The 20,211-nt window shown below is 45.1% G+C and overlaps 1 protein-coding gene across 1 annotated transcript; it reads right to left on the bottom strand.

Annotated features, from left to right (window-relative positions):
• Window positions 1-1,459: 1,459 nt before the first annotated feature.
• TNFRSF1A (TNF receptor superfamily member 1A) lies at window positions 1,460-18,253 on the bottom strand. Its single transcript, XM_041411004.1, has 10 exons — window positions 17,675-18,253; window positions 8,472-8,673; window positions 8,014-8,142; window positions 7,564-7,710; window positions 5,606-5,687; window positions 5,222-5,289; window positions 4,889-5,008; window positions 4,513-4,550; window positions 3,594-3,753; window positions 1,460-3,025 (listed from the first exon to the last, which is right to left on the bottom strand). The coding sequence occupies exons 1-10, from the start codon at window positions 17,711-17,713 to the stop codon at window positions 2,724-2,726; spliced, it is 1,287 nt and encodes a 428-aa protein (XP_041266938.1). The 5' UTR covers window positions 17,714-18,253; the 3' UTR covers window positions 1,460-2,723.
• Window positions 18,254-20,211: the final 1,958 nt, after the last annotated feature.

Below are 20,211 nucleotides of genomic sequence, written 5' to 3'. Positions count from 1 at the left end.
CGCACAGCCGCCCTGGGCAGCCAGTGCCTCACCGCCCTCACGGCAAAGAATTCCTCCCCAATACCCAGCCTAAATTTCCCCCTAAATTTCAATTTACTTCTTGCCCTATCACAACAGTGACAAAGAGTCCCTCTCCAGCTTCTCAGAAGGCCCATACAGTTAAAATGTAAATGTTCTATATACAGGCATCATCGCTTCAGCGTTAGATACTCAATGAGTAATGAAGACAAATAAATTAAATTACATGAACAGTTGTGTTTGTCTGGGGGCTGCTCTGTCCATGCAGCACCATGAGGAGCCTCCACTCCCATCTTCACATATATTACCCACCCAAGTCACTTTTGTTACCTTGAAGGAATCTTCAGCATTCCCTGAGACACCTCATAGCCATGGATTTCTGTAAAATTCCTGCATGAAGCTAGGCCGAAAGAATGCTTGGTATTTGGGATAGTTTAGCAAGCTAGAATGTTTATAGTAATGGGGATCAGTATTTGGAGTTTCTAAGATACCTATATAGATAAGATTTGTACATACATGTTCATACAAGCTCGGGCTAAGCTCTAGTGAAGCAATATCAATAAGGCTGTTACAGCGATTAGTGCTACAGCTGGAATGGTATAAATATGTGCACTTTGGACAAAACGACAGACCTGGATTTGGGTTGCTAATACCCCCAGTTCCTGCACACCTCAATAAAGCACCTGCACATAATCTGTCTGTGGTTACGTGTGCTCCCAAATGCTAATAAAGCCACTGGCAACCAAGCAGTGGCCTGGGACCTCTAGTAATTATCATACTCTTGTGCTTGTTGAACATAAATTATGAAAGAAGAAGTGTGTTACAGTGAGCTTTGTACTGCCTCCGATTTAAAAAAAAAAACCCAAAGCAACAATATCATCCTCAATTAAAATAGGATGTAGGCATAGCAAAACAAAGCCTCAAAGTGGGAATTAAAACTGATGTCAGTTCCTGGCTTTGTCACTGACAGTCAGGAACTTCCATGTTTCAAGTAGGAAACTTTCAAGTAGAACAGGAGTAGTTCTGCCTTATTTAACATGGTGCTCTGGTTCATCAAACAAAAACATGTAAAATGAACATTAAAGTATAACCTATTATTTAAAGATACTTTCCTGTTTAAAAAAGCCAGATACAAATCCAAATGACTATATTGCTTAAAAATTCACTCTAAATGTGCTGGCATTCATATTCTTGAATATCTGAGAAGACCTGCAACTGGATTTCATTTACATCCTGCCTACTTCCTGCCCTCAGCTAGCTTCTTGTGATGTGAGGTCAGCTAAGTTTTGCATACCAAAATATATAAAATATGGGTTTAAAAAAAAAATACACAAGACCACCAAGCCATCCACTCTTGACACTTCTATAAGTTATTCCCCTTCCTCTGCCCCCAGCCACAGTCAAAGAAAAGAAGCTGATATGAGCAAAACCAGAACAGAGGTAAAAATATTCACTTTAATTCAGAACATTTAGTGTATTTACAATAGAAGGTTCCTCTCTGATCAAGGGATTAGAGACTGAAATAACACATGTTACAAACATGTGGACAACCTGCACCTGGTGCAGGCTAGTTGCATGTTTCTACATCTGGTTCTCCCAGGTTAATTCCGGTGAGAAAGTGATGGGGAGAGCCTGGAGATGGTACCGAAGGGCTCCCACAGCCAAGCAGCAATCACAGAACACAGTCTGGGAAGTAGTGTGCAGTTATTCAACAGTTGCTAAAATATCTGTACAGACACGTACACAGTCCCATTTGCAGTTAGATTCATGGAATCATCCATATGTAGATAAGCAGGTAGACACAAGCCTACCAGCCTGTGTGCCAGCGCAGATTTGCAGAGGTGCTCGTGCTACCTGTGCTCATGCATAGGTACCACCTCCCCCAGGCAGATGCACACACTCCTTGCCACCCTGCACTTGGACAGACACACAGGCAGGTGTTTTGTTAATGCTAATTTACATGATTTCTAGATACAGAAAAAAAAACTTGAGGAAAAAAGCACCAACCCTCTCATCTGACTCACTGGCTTGGAATTCTTACTCCTCTGGAACCTGAGGGACATGGTGTGGAAAGGATAGTGTCATCCCGTTCCTCGCAGAGAGAACCAGTTCTCAGTCTCCAGGAGTCTTGCTACAGCCATACCTACTAGTTGCTACCGAGAGGGGGCAATCCTCTCCCGCTCCCAGGAATAGGCACATCCTCCCACCACTTCCTCTGAGTCAGATTTAGCAATCAAAAGGCTGCAATATGAGCCACTTCAACTGGTTGATCTCGCAGAAAAATAGATCTGCAAGAAGTGAGTGAGTACTTTAACATCTGAACAGTCAGCTTAACCAAAGCACCCTACAAGTTTACCCACCACACGATGTGTGGAGTATCTGTTTCAGCAACAACTTGTTCATAGAAGCTGATCTATGATCAAGTCACTCAGAGCTCCTCTTTGCATCTTGGTCAGAGTTCACACACCACTTTCTTTATGAGGTGCTTCCCCTCCTTGGGAGAGGAGGTGTTGAGGAGGTCTGCCGTGCCTTAAAGGTTGAACTACGTGGTGGTTAAGAAGCAAACCTCAGCCTTCCTCCAGCATAACCTGCTGCTGTCTCCAACAAAATCAGCTGACGAGTGTTACAAAGATGGGGAAATATGAGGAAAGAAAGAGAGCTATGATCCCCTCTTAATAGTCAAAGGCAGCTAAAGCAGAAGTAGATTAAAGGGGGTTGTGGAGGCTGCACGGTTGAGGAGAGTTCTGGTTTAGCAAAGCTTCTTGAACAGCGTCACTGCAGCCACTGAGCTCCATCTGGTTGAGAACACAGCTGATGTGCTCCACAGTGGCAGCACGGCCCAGCTGCAGTCTCCACAGTCGGAGCATTTCGTACTGGGCGTCTCGCAGGCGCCGGTGCTCCAGCTCAATCCGCTCCAGGTCGTAGTCACTCAGGCCCAGGCGCCGCACAAACTCCTTCCACCGCGACGGTGGCACGTGATCCACCACGGTGTACAGGATAGCAGGGTCTGTGAACACAGAGGGAAAACACTGAGAAGCAAGATTCTTCGACCTCAAGGAGAATGTGAATAATCCAGGGCTGGAGGTTGCCCTGCTATTTTGCATTGCCCTCTCTTGTTCAAGTGTTTTCCAGTTCTCCAGAGTAATCACAGAGACTCCAGACTTGCTCTTGTCCCTCAAAATGTAATGGGAATGTTTTCGTATGCTCTTGTGTAAGGCTATGAGCAGAGTCAAGCACATTTGCTTAGGGCCTTGCTGCCATACATTCTTGAAAAAGAATGAATTATTGAAATTATTCTGGGTCACCCCAGAGGCATTAAGACTGACAGCATATCAATACATATGACAATCCATTTTGCTGGTAGGGAAAAGGGACAACAGAAAGGCCTTGCACAAATGTTTAGCATATACAGACTGACAGGCTCTGGGCATGCTTCTGCCTTTCTATGCGCCATGGGCACATATCCAGGTCACAAACACTAGGTAAGGTCTGTCCAGCATACTCCTAGATGCATCTGCATGATTAGGTTCCCGTTTGACTGGGGAAGGAGAGAAGAATGAAGGAGTTTCACTTACTGTCTGGAAGCTGTGTCTTCCTGGCAGGTCTGACACAGTCTGGTAACTCATGTGAACTCTGTGGCAGGGGTGCAAATGATAGCGTTGCCTTTAATGGCAATTCTGTTTCCTTCTGGGACTCAGGAGGAAGGGTGGAAATTTCATTCATTTTCTCGTCAACCTGAAAGACACATTACATGGAATTACCACAGCAGCACAATACACCTGTCTCCTGCAAGTAACCACTAGCTTTATATGCTAAAATTTATCCAAGATAGATGGGGAGTGGGTGTTGAGATTTTACTCCTTCCCACATGCCTTGTTTCAGCAGAGGACACCAAACATTTCTTTCCAGCAGAACCCAAAGAGTTTAACTTTCTTTTGGCACCACAAAACAAGGAAAAAGTATTTCTTTACAAAATCGAGTAAGGCTGGTACCCAAAATAACCACCATTTTAGAAGCTCCACATGCCACCTTTCCCATCAGCCTCCTCTGTAAGGCTGTGGAAACCCCACTTCAACTGCGGTCTGGGCCCTCTTATTTGCAGAGTTACCTTGGACCTGAGAGAATACTCTGAAGCAGCACTGCGAGGCTTGTGGAGTCAAGATCTGAAGTGGAGTAAAATTAGTTAAATCCTCCAAGCTTTGGGTACACAGAGAGAAAAGGGGATTAAGGACCAACTATATGAACAAAATGCATCCAGGGAAAAAAAAAAAAAAAAAAAAAAGCCAGGAGTTTGAAAAGCATCCTCTAGAAGAGGGGAAGTAATGTGTTTCTGGCTCCACCCTCTACAGGAAAAGACTTCTGAGTTAGACAGCCCTATTACTCAGCTCACTTGAAAATACAAGGACTGAAAACAGCCCATGGGGAAAAATATTACTCCAGATCCCAAGCTAACATATTTGAAAGTGGAAGGTAAGCTCCCATCATCTTGCTCACCTGTGATACCGGCTCCTTGGTTGTCTGTGGCAAAGAAACTTCAAAGAAAGAAAAAAAAGAAAGCAGAAATTATTTTCACTTCCTCTCGTCCCAGAGAAAACAGGAAAGCAGCTATTCACAATCCTGTCCTCAAAAATGTTTTATAGCAAAATACACATCCCAGAAATAAGGTCATGTGCACTTCCAGTCGCAGCTACAGGTCTGGATGCAGAACTGCAACAAGAGCCTTGGCTGTTTAGTTCTTGTGCTACTCTGGCCTTGCAGCAGAGCAGAGTAAGGGGATCCCATTTTGTCCCTCACACACGTGCACACACAAAACCACACAGAAATCGGTGTCTGTCCCAGTCCATATCACTGCACGTGCCGCTGTACTCACCACAGGAGTAGAAAGACACTGTCTTGTATTTCTGGACCAGCTTCCCTACTTTACGTGCAACACAGAGGACGAGGATAACTCCAAATATTGCAACAAGGATGCCAAGTACAAGGTTTCCATCTGGACAAAAGGAAGAGAGCAAATGCATGAGTGACTAAGAAAAGAGGAGGTAAGTGCTAGAGGAAGAACAGCAAGTGGAGATTTGCAAATGGTAGGGAGAAAAAGGATAATGGTTTGACAAAGTGGAAAACATAACCCTTTACAAAAGGCATTAAGAGAACAGCACCCCACAATGAAAAGATTCCACTGCCCTTCAGTCCCCCGAGCACTCACTCAGCCCAGATGAAGTCGGTGAGGTAGTGACTGGACTAGGACACCGCAAGCAGTCTTCTCCCGTGCAGCTGAAAGGGTGAATCAGAGAGGTGAGCACACGTGCAATGAAACTCTAGCCTTTTCCAACCACCCTAATTAACAGACAAGTCAAGACGAGCCTGCAAAGCAGAGCAATGCAGTGTGACTAGTGACTTTGGGCTCTTAGTGGGCTGTTGCCTACATGGAGGAGACAGGGGGTGAAGACCTACTTGCCCCAGAAAGGCAATTAGACTGTTGTAAAGTTATGCCTAAATAGAAAGAGTCATGAGAAGAATTTCCTCCCCCTGTGGAGCTCCTGTTTTCTCTCCTACTCAGTGGTGGGGCACACAGAGTAAAAAAGCTCACCTGTTGCAAGGCTTGCAGATATTACTACGTGACAGGAAGAATTCAGGCTTACATCTGCAAATGGCATCTTTGTTCTTTGAACCTGCAGAAGAAAGAAAAAAAAACAGAAACTGTTGCCATAATCTGGACAAAGAAGAAACGAAAAAAAATCCACTCCAAGAGGGATGAGAGATTATCCTTTTTTAAGCCTGGAAAATGGCTACTGAAGAAGAGATAAAGGATTTAATCTACATATAAAAACAGAGTTGGGGGAGGATAAAAGTAATAAAAGTAAGAGTGCCACTGTCCTGATGGTGGACACCTCTGTAGAGGCCTGGAAAGGGACTGTAATTACAGAGCAGCTGGAATTAGTGTAATATGCAAAAAGCAGTAAAAGTCACCCAAGTTCAAGCATGACAGGAAGGGGAAACCACATAAGTCAGGCCAAGATGAGGGAGAAGTGGTCCCTGAGCAGCTGGGACTGGTGAGGAAGTCAGTTCAGGGAAGGGAGAAATCACTTCAAGTCATGGGACACATAAGCACTCTTCTGATGTCGTGAGTGGAAGGGGTAAGAAATGAAAGAACTATGACTTCTAAGCAAGTCACAGGAGAGAGCCTGAGTAAAACAAGTGAGGGGAGGAGCAGGCAAGAACAGTGATGGAAGGACATCCAATTGCATGAGAGAAGGAGAAAATCTACTACAACAAGGAGCATGCATTCTGTGGTGAGTGAGGGAAGGGAATAAAAAGTTCTACATCAGCCAAGAGGGAAGGAAGCTGCTCAAAGACAGTGTGCAATCATGACCCTTGAGGAGAGGCTTAAGTGTGGAAACTGTGACGAGATGATTGAGCACTAGAGGGAACACATTCACCAGTGAAACAGCAAACCTCACACTGGGCAGGGTAAGAGATGGGAAAGGGATCAGGAGCAGCATAGTTTGCAAAGAAGAGAGGATAGCTTTAAGACAAGGTAAGATGTGGGAACAGCTGGACTGGAATCATGGGCCTGCTGGATAATTAAAGAACAATGACTAAATTAATTATAATGGTATCTTTGGTACAGATCATGACCAGCTGAATAAGATGTTGAGAGGGGAGTGTGTGTCCTTGGGCTGGAAGACAGCCACTAAGGAATGTGTGTAAGTGCAGATTTGGAAGACCAGTCAGCATGTGAAAGGGCATGGATGTGTGATGTCTTGCTCAGCCACACAGTCAGATCTGCCTGTGCAATCTTAAAGAAGAGCTACTTAAGGAAATAAAGTCAACTCGTGTTGCATCCAATACTGACTCGTGCTTTCTCAGTCCTCACATCAAAAGAAGACATTTAAGGGACATGGAAACAGTGTGCAGTGTTTGTTTAAGATCTCTGATTCCTGACTGGAGATGAGGCACCTTGGAACAGCTAACATGAGTACTTCTCCCAGACACCTTGGGCATCATCCCAAGGTAATGCCCAATGCCACTGGCTGTAGTTCAGCAATACTAGCACCTCTTTACTTTGGAACACTGCACAGAACACTGTGGCTGCCCAGCAATTGACTGATAAGCAGCTCAGCTGAGCACAGGGGCCAGAGGTATTTTCATCCATCATACTCAAGTGCTTCCAGCAGTTGGTAGAGGAAATGCAGTGAGCATCAGGAGAAAGACAAACAAGGAAGGCAAGGGGAAACCTGCTCTAGAACATAAAAACCTTGCTTCAGGATAGGCAAGGCAGAGGCACCAAAATTAAGTACAAAGTAGCTCCTCACAACAGCCAAAACCAAGAAACCATTCAAGGACAAAAGAAAGCAGCTATGATAGGAAACAGGGATTCATGCCAGAGCAGGCAAAAAAATAGCAGTCTTTCTGGGGAAAGAGGGCAGACAAACCCCAGAGTTGTTCCAAAACTACCATCCTTTCAGTGCATGGCACTGCAGCATATCAGAAAGTCTACCCTACAACAGTACATCTGCACTGGAGCCATATCCATGCCATACTCACAGCTGGCAATAATCCCATCGGCGCACGAGCTGCAGTTCCTACACTGGAAGTATTCAGACTCAGAATCAATCTGATACTGATTCTTCTGACAGCCACATACAGTATCTTGCTTTGGGGTGCAGGGGGTCTCTACTATCTGCTGGAGTGCTGAGGAAAGAAAGGAGAAATAATTCCAACCTCTTCCTTCACTTTCCACTGAGAGCACTGTTATGATCATAGGCATTGTCATCCCCTAATTTTCACAGAAAACGGCCAGAAAGGCCTGCAAACTGTATCTCAGACTGTTCCAGTTCGGTAACCCTTATTCCTGCTGTCCCCAGTCCACCCCCATACACTGTCTTACCCATTCAACTGCTTACTTTTCCAAGCTCCCTCGCTCACCTTGCCATCCCCTCCAGCCCTCATCCACTCCCATTTTCCTCAGATCCTGCAGGTCTGACAGCGACTCACCTGCACGGCAGCGTTTGCACTGGAAGCATTTAGACATGGTGTTGTCAACAGCTGTGAATGTGCCATTGGCACATGGAAGACAAACAGTTGCCTGGTCAGGCCCATCACAATCTTTTGCCTTGTAGGTACCTGCAAGAAAATCACTTAAGAGAGCTCTGACAGGGTGGCAAATGCCTTGTCTTAGGGAGGACAGGAGTTCACTGGTTCCTCAAAGAAACCCTGGAACTGATGCCATAAGGACCAAGTATGCTTCTTCTTACCAGTGTGAATGACACTGACAGCCCATAAGAGGAGAAAAGGAATAAAAATAAATAAAAGGAATAAGAGTTTATCTGGGTAGGGATAAGTACCAAGCAAAGGGAGAGCTGATTAGCTGTAGGAAAGAGACAGTTTGAGAGTGCAGGACTGGAAAATGCCTCCCAGGTGAAAGTCACTACTACTGTATTTATTTTGCGTACCTGCATGACACCTCATGCAGCAGTGGGTCTTTCTGGGGTGTAGGTATTGTCCCAGTTGACAGTGCATCTGTCTCTTTTCTCTCCTCAAAGGGTTAGAGGGGTCTCCTCCATCCAAAGCTACCCGACGGACTTGCACTCTATATGGCAGTGGAGTAATTTCTACAGATTCCTTTGTCAACACACAGACAAATATTAAAATAACCTGTAAATAGAGAGGGAGGGAGGGAGAGGAGAGAAACAAGGTGAGAAACCATTATATACTCCTGCAGACTGCACCTCTGACTTCAGCACTTAGAATTAAATCATATCATTGAACTCATAGTTCAATTTACTTGGCTAATTCTGGTAATGGGACCCTCCACTGGCAAATATGTGTGCGGGGAGATGATTTACAAAAATAAACCTCAACAAACCAATGCCTGCCATCTGTGATATTAATATACCGTTCAATGGCCTCTACAGAAAACTGGTTGTTTATAAAACAAATATTTTTCATGATGTGCATTTTATACATGGAATGCCTTGAAAATGCTGCAACTTGCATAAAAGTTACACAAGAGCAAAGAAATGTTTTTATTAAGGAAGGAAGTAAAGCTGCCCATGTAGAAACAGTTCCACAGAGAAAAATGCATCCAGTACTTGCAGTTCCACTGAATAAATACACAAGCTGGGAAGTTTGGAATAAGATGGCAAAAGAGGATCTCAATGCCTACTAAGTACGGGAAATCTTCCACAATGCCTCCTGATCAAGCCAGACCTAGAAACATGGGAAAGTTAGGTTTTTGATTTATCCCCATGTCAAATGTACATTCTTCCTCTTAAACTGCAGCTGTCAACAATCAGCCTGTACAGTTCGACACAAAAATGAGCAGTTTCTTCTTTTTTTAAATCTGTTAAGATTTTATTTCTATTTTTCCATTTGAAAGTTGTCATGCCAATCTTAACAGAAATATTAGGATTGGCATGACTGCCACATGACTGTAAGAGAGAGTGACTTTGTACACCCACACACACATGAACCAAGGGTTAAAAGCACAGCTGTACCAATAATGAAGAATGCTGTTCCCTGGACACTGTTTTCAGGACACTATTCCCAGCACTGCAATTGAGAAATACACTGTTTACGTAATGGCCAAAAGGCCTCCACTCTGGTAGGAGGACAGCATCAATGACTCATCAGCAAAAGGTCCTGTACCAGAAGGATGGTAACAAGTTTGCAGTGTATCACAAACACAACCCCTTTCCTTCTTGGCCCAATAGAAAAACAAACCTCAAGCATGCATTTCAAACATTCAGATAAAGAAAAAACACACAACAACAAAAAGGTTAAAAAAAACCAAAAAACCCAACAAAACAAAACCAGGTCCAAACTTGGTCCAAGATTTATGAAACCTGAAGTCAGCAAGTTTCTACAGCAAAGACCCATCCCATACCAACCAGTGATTCCTGAAGAATATGAAAGATTTGTCCAAAAACTACTTTATAGTACCATGAAGAAATCCAGCAGCATGATGAAGACTTGACAACCTACACCCCTTGTCATCCTCTTTGCACACAAGTGATCCTGGCCACACCATCTGGACATGCATGTGTTGGTGCTTCTGAGTATGTTACAGATGTACCAATGAACTCCATGCATCAGGTCATGTGAATGATGAAAATCAACTAATTTTTTTGCAAATGAACACCGCCCTGCCCATATAATCTCACACAAAGTTCTACTGTACTACCTTCCCTCTAATTGTAATGTTTTCCCAGCTTGTTTTTTTTTGGTTTTTTTTTTTTTTTTTTTGAAAGTGTTTTTTTGAAGACACCCAGAAGTACAAGCCCAGCTCCAGAGTTCTTTTTTCTTTTTTTTTTCTCCTTTTTTTTTGCTTTTTCAGCTAAGAGAGCTATAGTAAAAGCAAAGTAAACCAATAAGGGTAAACCACAGCCATGATACCAATTTTGTGGTAGCAAGCTTACCAAAAGATACATAGAATGACAACCCTACACTGTCCTGTTTCTCTTTCAGAATTAAAGCCTTGGGAGAGAAAGGCACATACCTAAAAGCAACTTCAAACCTCAAGAAGGATGGAGTTTGCAACTGTGACAAAACTAAAACATTGTTTTTCAGAGAGATCTGATATATTCAATAGACCAGATGCTAAAAGGGTGAACAGGAAAAAAGAGAACCACATATTTAAATAGATAGCATTTCAGACTTCATTAGTTGACCACAGAATAATTGTAAGCACTCCAACAACTCCTTGGGGGAACTAAAAACTGTTTCAGCAGCTGACATTAAAAGATTTATGGCTTGCAGGAAAATGGATAGAAGATCCTTCACACAGATGGTCTGACACACAGTAACAATAAAAACATTCTGATTCTCTAGCTAGTCATTAATCCCCTGATACGAGAACATAAACAGTCACCCCGTAAGTCACACAAGTCAGCAGCAGAAAGAAGATAAAAGCATCAAAGATTAAGCCAAAAATAGAGAGAAAATTGGTCAGATATACCAATATATATTCAAAGCCAAAAGAAAACAGAAGTGTTTTTAATTTTTCAGATTAAGTGAAAGCATGTCTGTAAGTGTCATCAAAGCAGAATTAGCATGTTATGGAACACAATTTGAGGAACAGAAAGTCACAGGTCAGGAGTGACTCACACCCCAATGACTTGGCCATCCAGCAAAATCATTCACATGATGGAAAAAAAACCAAAACACCACCATCTGAAGCAGCTCCCCAAGCCATTCAGTAATACACTGATTAATACCAATGAACATCTTCATCAAATTCAGGCAACACATGAAATTAGAACAGTCTGTTCCGTTTCAGTTGGAATGTGAACTGCAACAACCATATTACAACATGGACTGCAGAACTGATCAAAATCCTCAGCAAAACCACCCTAAGAGGATATGAAGGTGACCACACGGCGATCACCTGGTAGTGAAAGAGTTGACCCAGTGAAGAGTGAGGAGACCCCACACAATAATGCTTTTTCATCCAGACTATTGCTTGAGGCATAGGGAGTTTAGATCATAAGGGTGATATTGCCCAGGAATTTCTTTGTTGGGGATCCCTTTTTTGAGGCACCTGGCTTAAGCTACCATGTAACACAGTTGATTTGTACCAACAAATCTGTCTGATGGAGATGAGAGCCCGATTTTAAAAAATTCTTTTGCTGTTCCCCTCCTCTGGACACATTCAAGGACCTTCAAATCCCTAAATTGTGAGGCTCTGAACTGCAGCCAGCACTCCGGGTGAGGCCGCACGGGCGCTGAGCACAGGGGATGATCCCCGCTCTGCCCGGCTGTGCTCTGTGTTTGGTGCCCCCAGGACGCGGTTCCTGCCCTCTGGGCTGCCCGGGCACACCCTGCTGACTCTCACTGAGCTGCTGCTGCCCCAGCACCCCCAGGGCCCTCCCTGCAGGGCACTCAGACACTCCTGTCACAGTTTGTACTTGTGCCCAGAAGTAACTCTTTCCCATGTTCAGGATCCAGCATTTAGACTTGCTCAATTTCATTCCAATAATCATTGCTCAATGCTCCAATTTATCTAGAATAAATCCATTGAACAGAACTGGCCCTAGAATTGAGCCCTGAGAAACACTGCTGGTCACCAGCCAGATTCAGCTCCAAGCACTGAAGCCTCAAGTCACTGACAAGAGTGTGCCAAGGCAAAATTTAGAGGTCTTCTGCAAGAGTAATAAGCTGAATATCCATTGTTAGATGTACAGCACACTCCACTTGCCAGGATGAAAAAAAAAAAAACAGTACCCACTAAGCAACTTCACAGTGATAATGTGTATTACTTAAGCCAAGTGGTAACTCAAACCACAAGTGATGCACACCACTGATTCATACCTACTCAGTCATTTCAGGGACTACCCAGGGAAAACAGAGTCAGCAGAAACTCTGGGGTTTACTTCTGAAACTGACACAGGAATAACCAAAATATGGCAGAACACTGCTTCCTTGAAACGTTCCACCCCTCTGGGTCACAGGTGTGTTCCCTGCACATTCTCCTCTCACATAAGGCAACCCTAGCTCCTTCCCGTGCCTCACGCCAGCACTTACTGCCCAGCACATCACCTACAACGAAAAAAGGCACAGCACAAGCCCAAAGCTCTTCTATGCAATGTTTTGACAGCTGAGACAGGAGTTAGGAGCCTTTCCACAATTTTCACACTCAAATATTCTTGAATTACTGCCACCACTACCATTTACACCCTTGTTCCTGCTTTTGCCTCACCAGGACATGCACAGAGAACTGCAAGTGAGGTGATATCCCACCAGAGTAAGGTAAATGAAGAAAGGAAGGGCAAAGATGAAAGGAGCAGAGCAAGATGCCAGAAAGACAGATGAGAGGGTAGAAATAAGGGACATTTGAGAGCAGTGCTCTCAGGACAAGGGCACATAAAGCTCAGTACCTGAAACAGAGGGACTGCATAGGGAGTGCAGCATGTCAGGGCTGCCCCATATTATCACCTCAGGAGGCTGGGAAATACCAAATTACTCAGCATGAATGCAGGTCATTTTGCTATCTTTAATACTTTGCTTCAATATTTCTTGAGAAATCAGTACATCATACTAGTAGTTATAACTATCTGTATTGTGTTGTAAATAATTATGAATTAAGTCTTTTAGTCTCAACATCATCAATGAAATCAATATTTTATTCATATAAATATATTTAATCATCCTTAATCCTCATGGACCAAGTTGCACAAAGATTCCATTGTAATAACTTAATCAACCACTTCTCTCAAAAAAGGCTGCCATTTTGCAAATTCCATTTTTAAACTAATTAACTATCAACTATCTGCAAATAAGAGGCATTATGAGTCATTAGAGTGTCTCAAAATATTTCGCAACATCAAGTTACCTTGGTTTAAGAATCCAGCATGACACACGCCTCATGCACAAGTATTCTACACATAAATCATCTGTCAGCCTTTTTAATGAATCATAAAAAATTAGTCAGCTTGGAGGCTTGGGCAAAAATCAGCATCTTGCTCAGACTAATGAGCCACCAACGAAAGCAGAGTACAGGATTTACTCTGATGTTCCTTGTCTGGTTCAGCCATTTCCAAAAGCTCTTTGAGGTTCACATTTGTTTTAGTTTGCTACACAAAGATGAAAGGGAAACCAGAACTTCTGCTTTAAACATTGAGAAATGTGCATTAAAGCAACATTTACAGGAAGTTTTTGTCATTGCTCACTAAAATCTGGAAAGGACAAAAGAAGGCTACAAGAACTACTATGATAAATCATCCTTATTTTATGAAGATCTGATGAAAGAACGCTGTATTTCAGGCCTTGTCTTAATTCAGGAGACTGATAATAGCTTTGATACAATGAAGAAAGGCCTTAGAAATCTTAACTTAAAAACTGAAAAAAACCTGTGATTATCTATAAAGATTGTGGACTTCACATCATAAAATATCATAAAGTATATAAAGTTAGAAGGCTTTATTTCATATCAGTAAAGATTAAGAAAATAATGGAGAAGTCAGTAGGTGATAACAACCATAAGAAAAATTTTTTGGAAGCTTTCCCTCCGAGGACACTGTGGTGGACACTGTGTCAGAGTGCCATGTTACTGACCCTCGACACCCCAGCACTTTGGCTGCCTGTGTTCAGCAGGCAGCCAAAGTTCCACTGTGCTGTGCACAGCCTCACATCAGAGCGCTGATGGAGCAGCAGCCATGGGAAGGCTCAGGGGGATCCTTACTTTTCCATCCTGAAATGATTTTCAGCTGGGCATGAGCCCTCGGCCCTGCCCACGCTGCGCCATGGACCTGCTTATGCCCCTTGTCAGTGACTCACTAGGAGAATTTTTAAGTCAGGTGATTGTCAAATGCCAAAGCCTACTCATTGGAACAGATATATTCCTGTTTGGTTTAATAGGAAAATGTAGTGACACTGCTTTGAGATGTGCTTAACACAAGGATATGTGTTAGCAAAGGAAGCACTCAGCTATCCAGGGATTACAGAAGAGAACACGAGGCATCTGCTCAAAGCCTCCTTGTGATGACTAAAGAAAATGGGCAAGAAAGAGCAAAATGACAACACTGGGTTTACCACAAATAATACTGCTAATGCAGAAAATTGATTACTTAATGAAAAGGGAAAGGCATCCAGAATGACAGTACTGGTTCCTTGTGAGAACAAAAATTGCCACGTTAAGTGTACTTAGCACAGACCCTAATATAAACATTTCATTTGGCTAGAAGTAGTTAGTCCTAAAAACAGAAATTAAAATTAGATTAATAAGCAGTAAAAGTTCAATTAATCTTATTGGAGAAAACAATCAGAAATGCAATCAAATGCTATGAATTATTAGGAAAGGACTTGAGAGCAAAACCAAGTGTTGTTATGACCATATATAAAGGATTGAATCTTGACTGTAGTTCTGGTCCCCAATCTTAAGAATGTAAATTAACCCAAATATAAAACAAAGAAAAGTAAAAAGGACCATCATTGGTACAGAATGCCACAGAATGATAAAAATACACCAGTCTATAAAAGAGGAACCTGAGCCAAGGATACTGTAGCAGCTCAAGGCCATGAATGCCAAAGAGAAGATGAAGTGGGATGAGTGTTCTCTGTCTCCTCCAATACAAGAACTAAGAGGCATCACATAAGACAAGCAGCAGAGAGGTGCAAAACAAACACAGGGAGGTACTTTTACAGCCAACATGTAGCTGAGGTGTGGGACTCCATGAGAGAGTGCTGGCTCTGCCAGAAACCTGTCCTCGCTCCAAAACTGATCACCACACCCATAGGAGAAGATAAAAAAAAAGCCAGTCAGGGATGCAAAATATGACTACGCCATTTCAACTTGGAAATTCCTATGGTCCCAGCCCAATTGAAGCCAGGAAAGTATTCTTATTTTTCATTGCTGTACACTTGCCCTGCTGCAAAACCCTTGGCAGACACCTGTGACTGGTCACTACTGGAAACAGGCTGGTGGCCCAACAGCTCTTTTTCACAATGCACTTGGTGGCCTGGTTTCCAATTTTTATATAAGGTAGCTTCTAACTTCAAAATGGCAGTTTCTCCCTTTACTTTGAAAAGAAATCAATGCCAGGAGTACCCTTATGGCTATTTACTTTTTTCTTCATAAAACAGAATTTTCTTTAATAAATGAAACGTCCATTATATATACTATTTTTTTTTCTTTTAATGAGACAGAAAACACCCTGGCCTCAGTGAAGATGGATGCCATTTTGTCCACTGCAAAAGTTAGGAGTGCATGGGGAAAACACAGAGCACCTGAAAATTAGTTTAAGGACAGGCAGAAAGAGTGAATGCATGGAAACAGGCTACAGGAAATTTTGAAGAATCACAGGAAATATACAAGATTCAGAAGAGCAGAAGGGAGCCATCAGGGGGCCAAGAAAGCCTATGAGGGTGATATGCAATTTAAATGACAGATGGATGGGCATGCAACAGAGTGAGAGTGAGACTTGTAACTCTGGGGGGAAAAAAAAGAAGAATATGATTTAATTGAAAAGATATATGTTATCTGTAGGGAGTACAATGCTATTGACAACTTGAAATTGCATGCAAATAGGAAGGGGAAAACATCTTCAAAAAGAAATACCACTGAAGGACACTTCCTTGAGTATCTTATTCAACTGAAGATAATATAATGAATTTGGAGAATCCAATAGGTTTTTCATTTTTTGCCAACTGAATGAATAATATCACATATGGTACCTGATTTATACCAAAATGTGCGCACCTCTATTCTTAAGCCAGAAATACACTTTTCAGGTTTGCTACCTGCTTTGAAATCTGTCCATAAATCAACAGTTTATGTGTCCTACTTAGGTCCCAATATGCTAAGTGATCCACAGCTAGAGTCAAGGTATTCCTTCTCTTCAGTTTTAGTTGTGTTGTCCTGCAACTACTAGCTTTAAGTCTACTACTGGGTTTACAAACCTTGCAAGTAGTAAAACAAAAATACCCTTCTGGAAAGTAACTTTGCAGAAGTCTACTACTGGGTTTACAAACCTTGCAAGTAGTAAAAAAACCCCCAAGACCAAATCCAAACCCTTCTGGAAGGTAAGTTTGCACACACTGCAACTTTCTGACCACAAATTAACAACTAACCCAACATTACATATCCAGTGCAGGCAAGTGCAAGTGTGCTTTAGTGGATGCTCAGGCATTTAAGGATAGACAGTTTGACCTCATAACCTCTACAGTAGAATTTACAGTCATGTTGTGATACTGACAGACACCACTCCACTGTCCCAGCTTCAGCACACATCTGCTGACACTCGATAGCCATTCACGTCTGGAATCAGGTTATTCATAAAACTCTCCGATATCTTTTACAACATTTTCTCCTGCGAAATCACAACGGGCAGCTTAAAAGTCTCACCCTACGAAACCCGGGAAGAATAAAGAAGATCTACCGGCAGAGCTGAACTTACTTTTATACAAATCCCGTGGTTTGGGGCGTAGCTAAAACCCTCTAATCTTTGCTCGAGCGCCCGCAGAGTGGCATTTGTGTGCGCCCGGCTGCGCAGCAAAACGGGGGCGGCTCATCCCCGCTCCCCGTGAGCGGCGGAGGGAGCGGAGCGGCTCCGATCCCGCCCGGGCGGCTCGGTGCCCGGCGTTAACGGCCGCGCCGCGGGCTTCAGGGAATCCACCGCCGTTCCTGTAAGCCCAGACGCCTTCTCCCTGAGTCAGGGATAAATCCCGGGAACGGCGCCAGAGAACTCGGTGCCCAGCGGAGGGCGGGGAGCGGAGGGAGGGAGGCGGCGAGCACGGCGGTGCCGCTGCCCCGCGGGCACCCGGCGGATGGCGCGGCTCGGCCGCCCGACCCGCTACCGCCGCTCCTGCCGCTCCGGCGCCGGCACCAGCCTCCCCTGCGACGACGACCGCCCGCCTCGCCCTCCCGCAGACTCCCCGAGCCCCGTCCCCCCGCTGCCCTCCCCGGCATGGGGCTGCCGAGAGGGGAGCCCCAGCGCCCCGGAGAGGGCGAGCAGAAAGCGGGCTGTGCGCAGAGCGGCAGCGATGGGGAGCCCGACGGCGGCCAGGAGGGCCGAAGAGAGCCCGGGCCCGAAATCTCGACGGCGGACACCGCTCTGCGGACCCGCAGCGGGCTGCGGATCCGCCGGAGCGGAGCTGTCGCCGGGCGAGGCGAGCACGGCCCCGCTCCGCCGGGAGCGGCCAAGTCCCCGCCGTGACTTACCGTCCCCAGCGATGTGCGGGGCAGCGCCGGGCCGCGCATGGCTCCGCGGGCCGCTACATCCCCGCGGCAGGGTCCCCTACGTCCAGAGGAAGCCGCCCCAGCCCTACCCAGCGCCGGCCGGAGCAGCGCGGAGAATGACTACCCCGTCTCCAACTTCCTGGCAGCGGCAGCAGGAAAGAGAGCGGCGAGCGGGAGGCGGCCCGGAGCAGCGCCGAGCCCCGCCCGCCCACCGCCGGGCGAGGACCGGCGTCGGCGGTACTCCTTAAAAACCCAGATGGACAAGCTGAAGAAAAGCAACTTTGGATGGTGCACCGAGTGGCTAAAGCTGCTAGAAAACACACGGGAAAGGAGACAGAGGAGGTCCGCTGCAATCTTAAAAGTTCTTGACGCAGGAGAGTTTCATTCTTCAGCTGTACTTTCCGCGTGAAAATTAACCATGTACTTGTAAGAAAAAGACGTTTTGCATCTTAACTTAATTTTAAAGAAAGGCACTTTGCAGCCACGATCAGCTCTGTATGACCATCCTGTAGTTTTTAATTTAAAACACACGTTTTCTTGCATGCTCCGATGAACCAGCTGTACAGATAGTGCAAATATAAGCAAAACCAACATGACATTCTGTGTAAGCCCTGCTTCATTTAATATATCCTCTTAGCATGTTTGAAAAACAAAAATACAGCTAGGAATCAGTGGCTAAATGATAAAGAACTCCCCTTCATTTGTTGCCCATTAAGACTTCCTCTTGCTTTCTGGAATGTCTTTGTACCCCTGTAAAAGACACTAGATCAAGCTACTAAGCATTGTTTTGGAAGAATTTGCCCATTTCAGTACAAAATGGGTACAATTCACTCCATGGACTGCCTGAATTACTGCGGATAAATCCAAACACCTCCACAGACCGATCCTACAATGGAGTTGCTTATCTGCTGTGTGGAAGCCAACAACGGCACGTGCACAGGAGAAAACAAGGAGGGCACTTTTCCACACTGTGGCTTGGAACAGCTCTGACTTCCCAGCTGCAAGTCTCAGGAGAGAAGGAAATAGCAGAATAACCTGTTACCAGATTGCAGCCATCTCCAGGGACAGAGGTGGAAAAGATTTTTTCCCGTTCTTTTCCTAGCCTCGAATGAGGACAATACAAAATTAGCCCCTAAAGGGAAAATTCTGGCATGCATTCTGTGAAGGAGGAAATAATGTTTTTATGGGCTGTTTCACGTTTAGCACTTGGCATGTGAGTGGATGAGGCCCATCCTTCAATCTTCCTGGAGCTTCAGCCTTCAAAAAATAAAAAAGGCAAAAAACCAGCCCCACTTCTCTAGTACTACATAAATGTCAGAAAAATCCCTGTGAACCTTCACATTTGACTCCTCCCAAGTTTGGGGAGGGACATCTCACAGCTCACTGCACGTTTGACATTTACACCAATGTCAAACGCGTCACTGCACATCCACTTCCCAGCTTTCACCAGAACTCCAGGTCAGGCCTCCGTCCATCCCTGCCACTCCCTGCAGCCTGCCAGGTCTCCAGCCCTTCCTGAGGTCCTGTGGCTACTTGGCTCGGAGGGACTGAGCCCACCCTCCTGTCACACAACCCGTGTCTGACAGCCCAAGCGCTTTACTCCCAGCCTGCAGAGCTGTACTGGGTTTGCACAACCAGGTTTTGGTAGCATGGGGATGACAGCGGTGACTTTTGTGAGAAGCTGCCAGAAACTTCTCCTGTGTCTGGCAGAGCCACTGCCAGCTGGCTCCGAGATGGACAGACTGCTGGTCAAGGCCGAGCCTGTGAGAAATGGTGGCAATGCCTCTGAGATAACCTATTTACGAAGGAAGGAAAAGTTATTGCGCAGATGTAATTGCGGCCAGAGTAGAGCAGAGTGAGAACATGTGAGAGGAACAACTTCACAGACTCCAAAGTCAGTGGAGATGGAAGGGGGAAGGTGCTCCAGGCACCAGAGCTGAGATTCCCCTGCAGTCACGGTGAAGACCATGGTGAAGCAGCCCATGGCGGTCCATGGGGATGCAGAGATCCTCTTGTAACCCATGCAGGAGCCCCATGCTGGAACAGGTGGATGCCTGTAAGAAGGCTTTGACTCCGTGGGAAGCCTGAGCTGTCCTCTGCCAGGACCTGCAGACCCCTGGAAAGAGGAGCCCGCTGGAGCAGGTTCCCTGGTAGGACTTGTGATCCTGTGGGGGGCTCACGCTGGAGCAGGCTGCTCCTGAAGGAGTGCACCCCGTGGAAGAGTGGGTCACGTCGGAGCGGCTCTGTTGCCCGTGGTAAAGGTGCACATTGGCCAAGTCCGGGGGAGGGACCTGCTGGAGGAGCGGGGAAGGAGCCGTGTGTCTCCCTGGGAAGCGGCAGAAACAACTCGTGACCGTCATCTCCATTCGCTCTCTCCCTGCGCCGCTGCGGGCCGGGAGGGGCGGAATGGGAAAGGTGGTTTTAAGATTTATTTTACTTCTCATTATCCTGCTCTGATTTTGTTCGTAGTAAATTCAGTTGTTATCCCCAAGTTAAGCCTGCTTTCCCGGCGACGGCAA

This window comes from Onychostruthus taczanowskii, unplaced genomic scaffold, assembly GCF_017590055.1.
Source record: "Onychostruthus taczanowskii isolate IOZ18803 unplaced genomic scaffold, ASM1759005v1 scaffold34, whole genome shotgun sequence".
NCBI lineage: Eukaryota > Metazoa > Chordata > Aves > Passeriformes > Passeridae > Onychostruthus > Onychostruthus taczanowskii.
This window is presented reverse-complemented; position numbering and strand designations above follow the sequence as displayed.

Bases quoted from the DNA above. Each gene is read 5' to 3' on its own strand.
- TNFRSF1A (XM_041411004.1), bottom strand. From the start codon at position 17,713: ATGCGCGGCCCGGCGCTGCCCCGCACATCGCTGGGGACG. The intron at 8,143-8,471 runs GTACGCAAAATA...ATTTTCTTGCAG, and splicing joins CTGCATGAGGTGTCATGCAG to GTACCTACAAGGCAAAAGAT. The intron at 4,551-4,888 runs GTGAGTACAGCG...CTTTCTTTGAAG, and splicing joins AGTGTCTTTCTACTCCTGTG to TTTCTTTGCCACAGACAACC.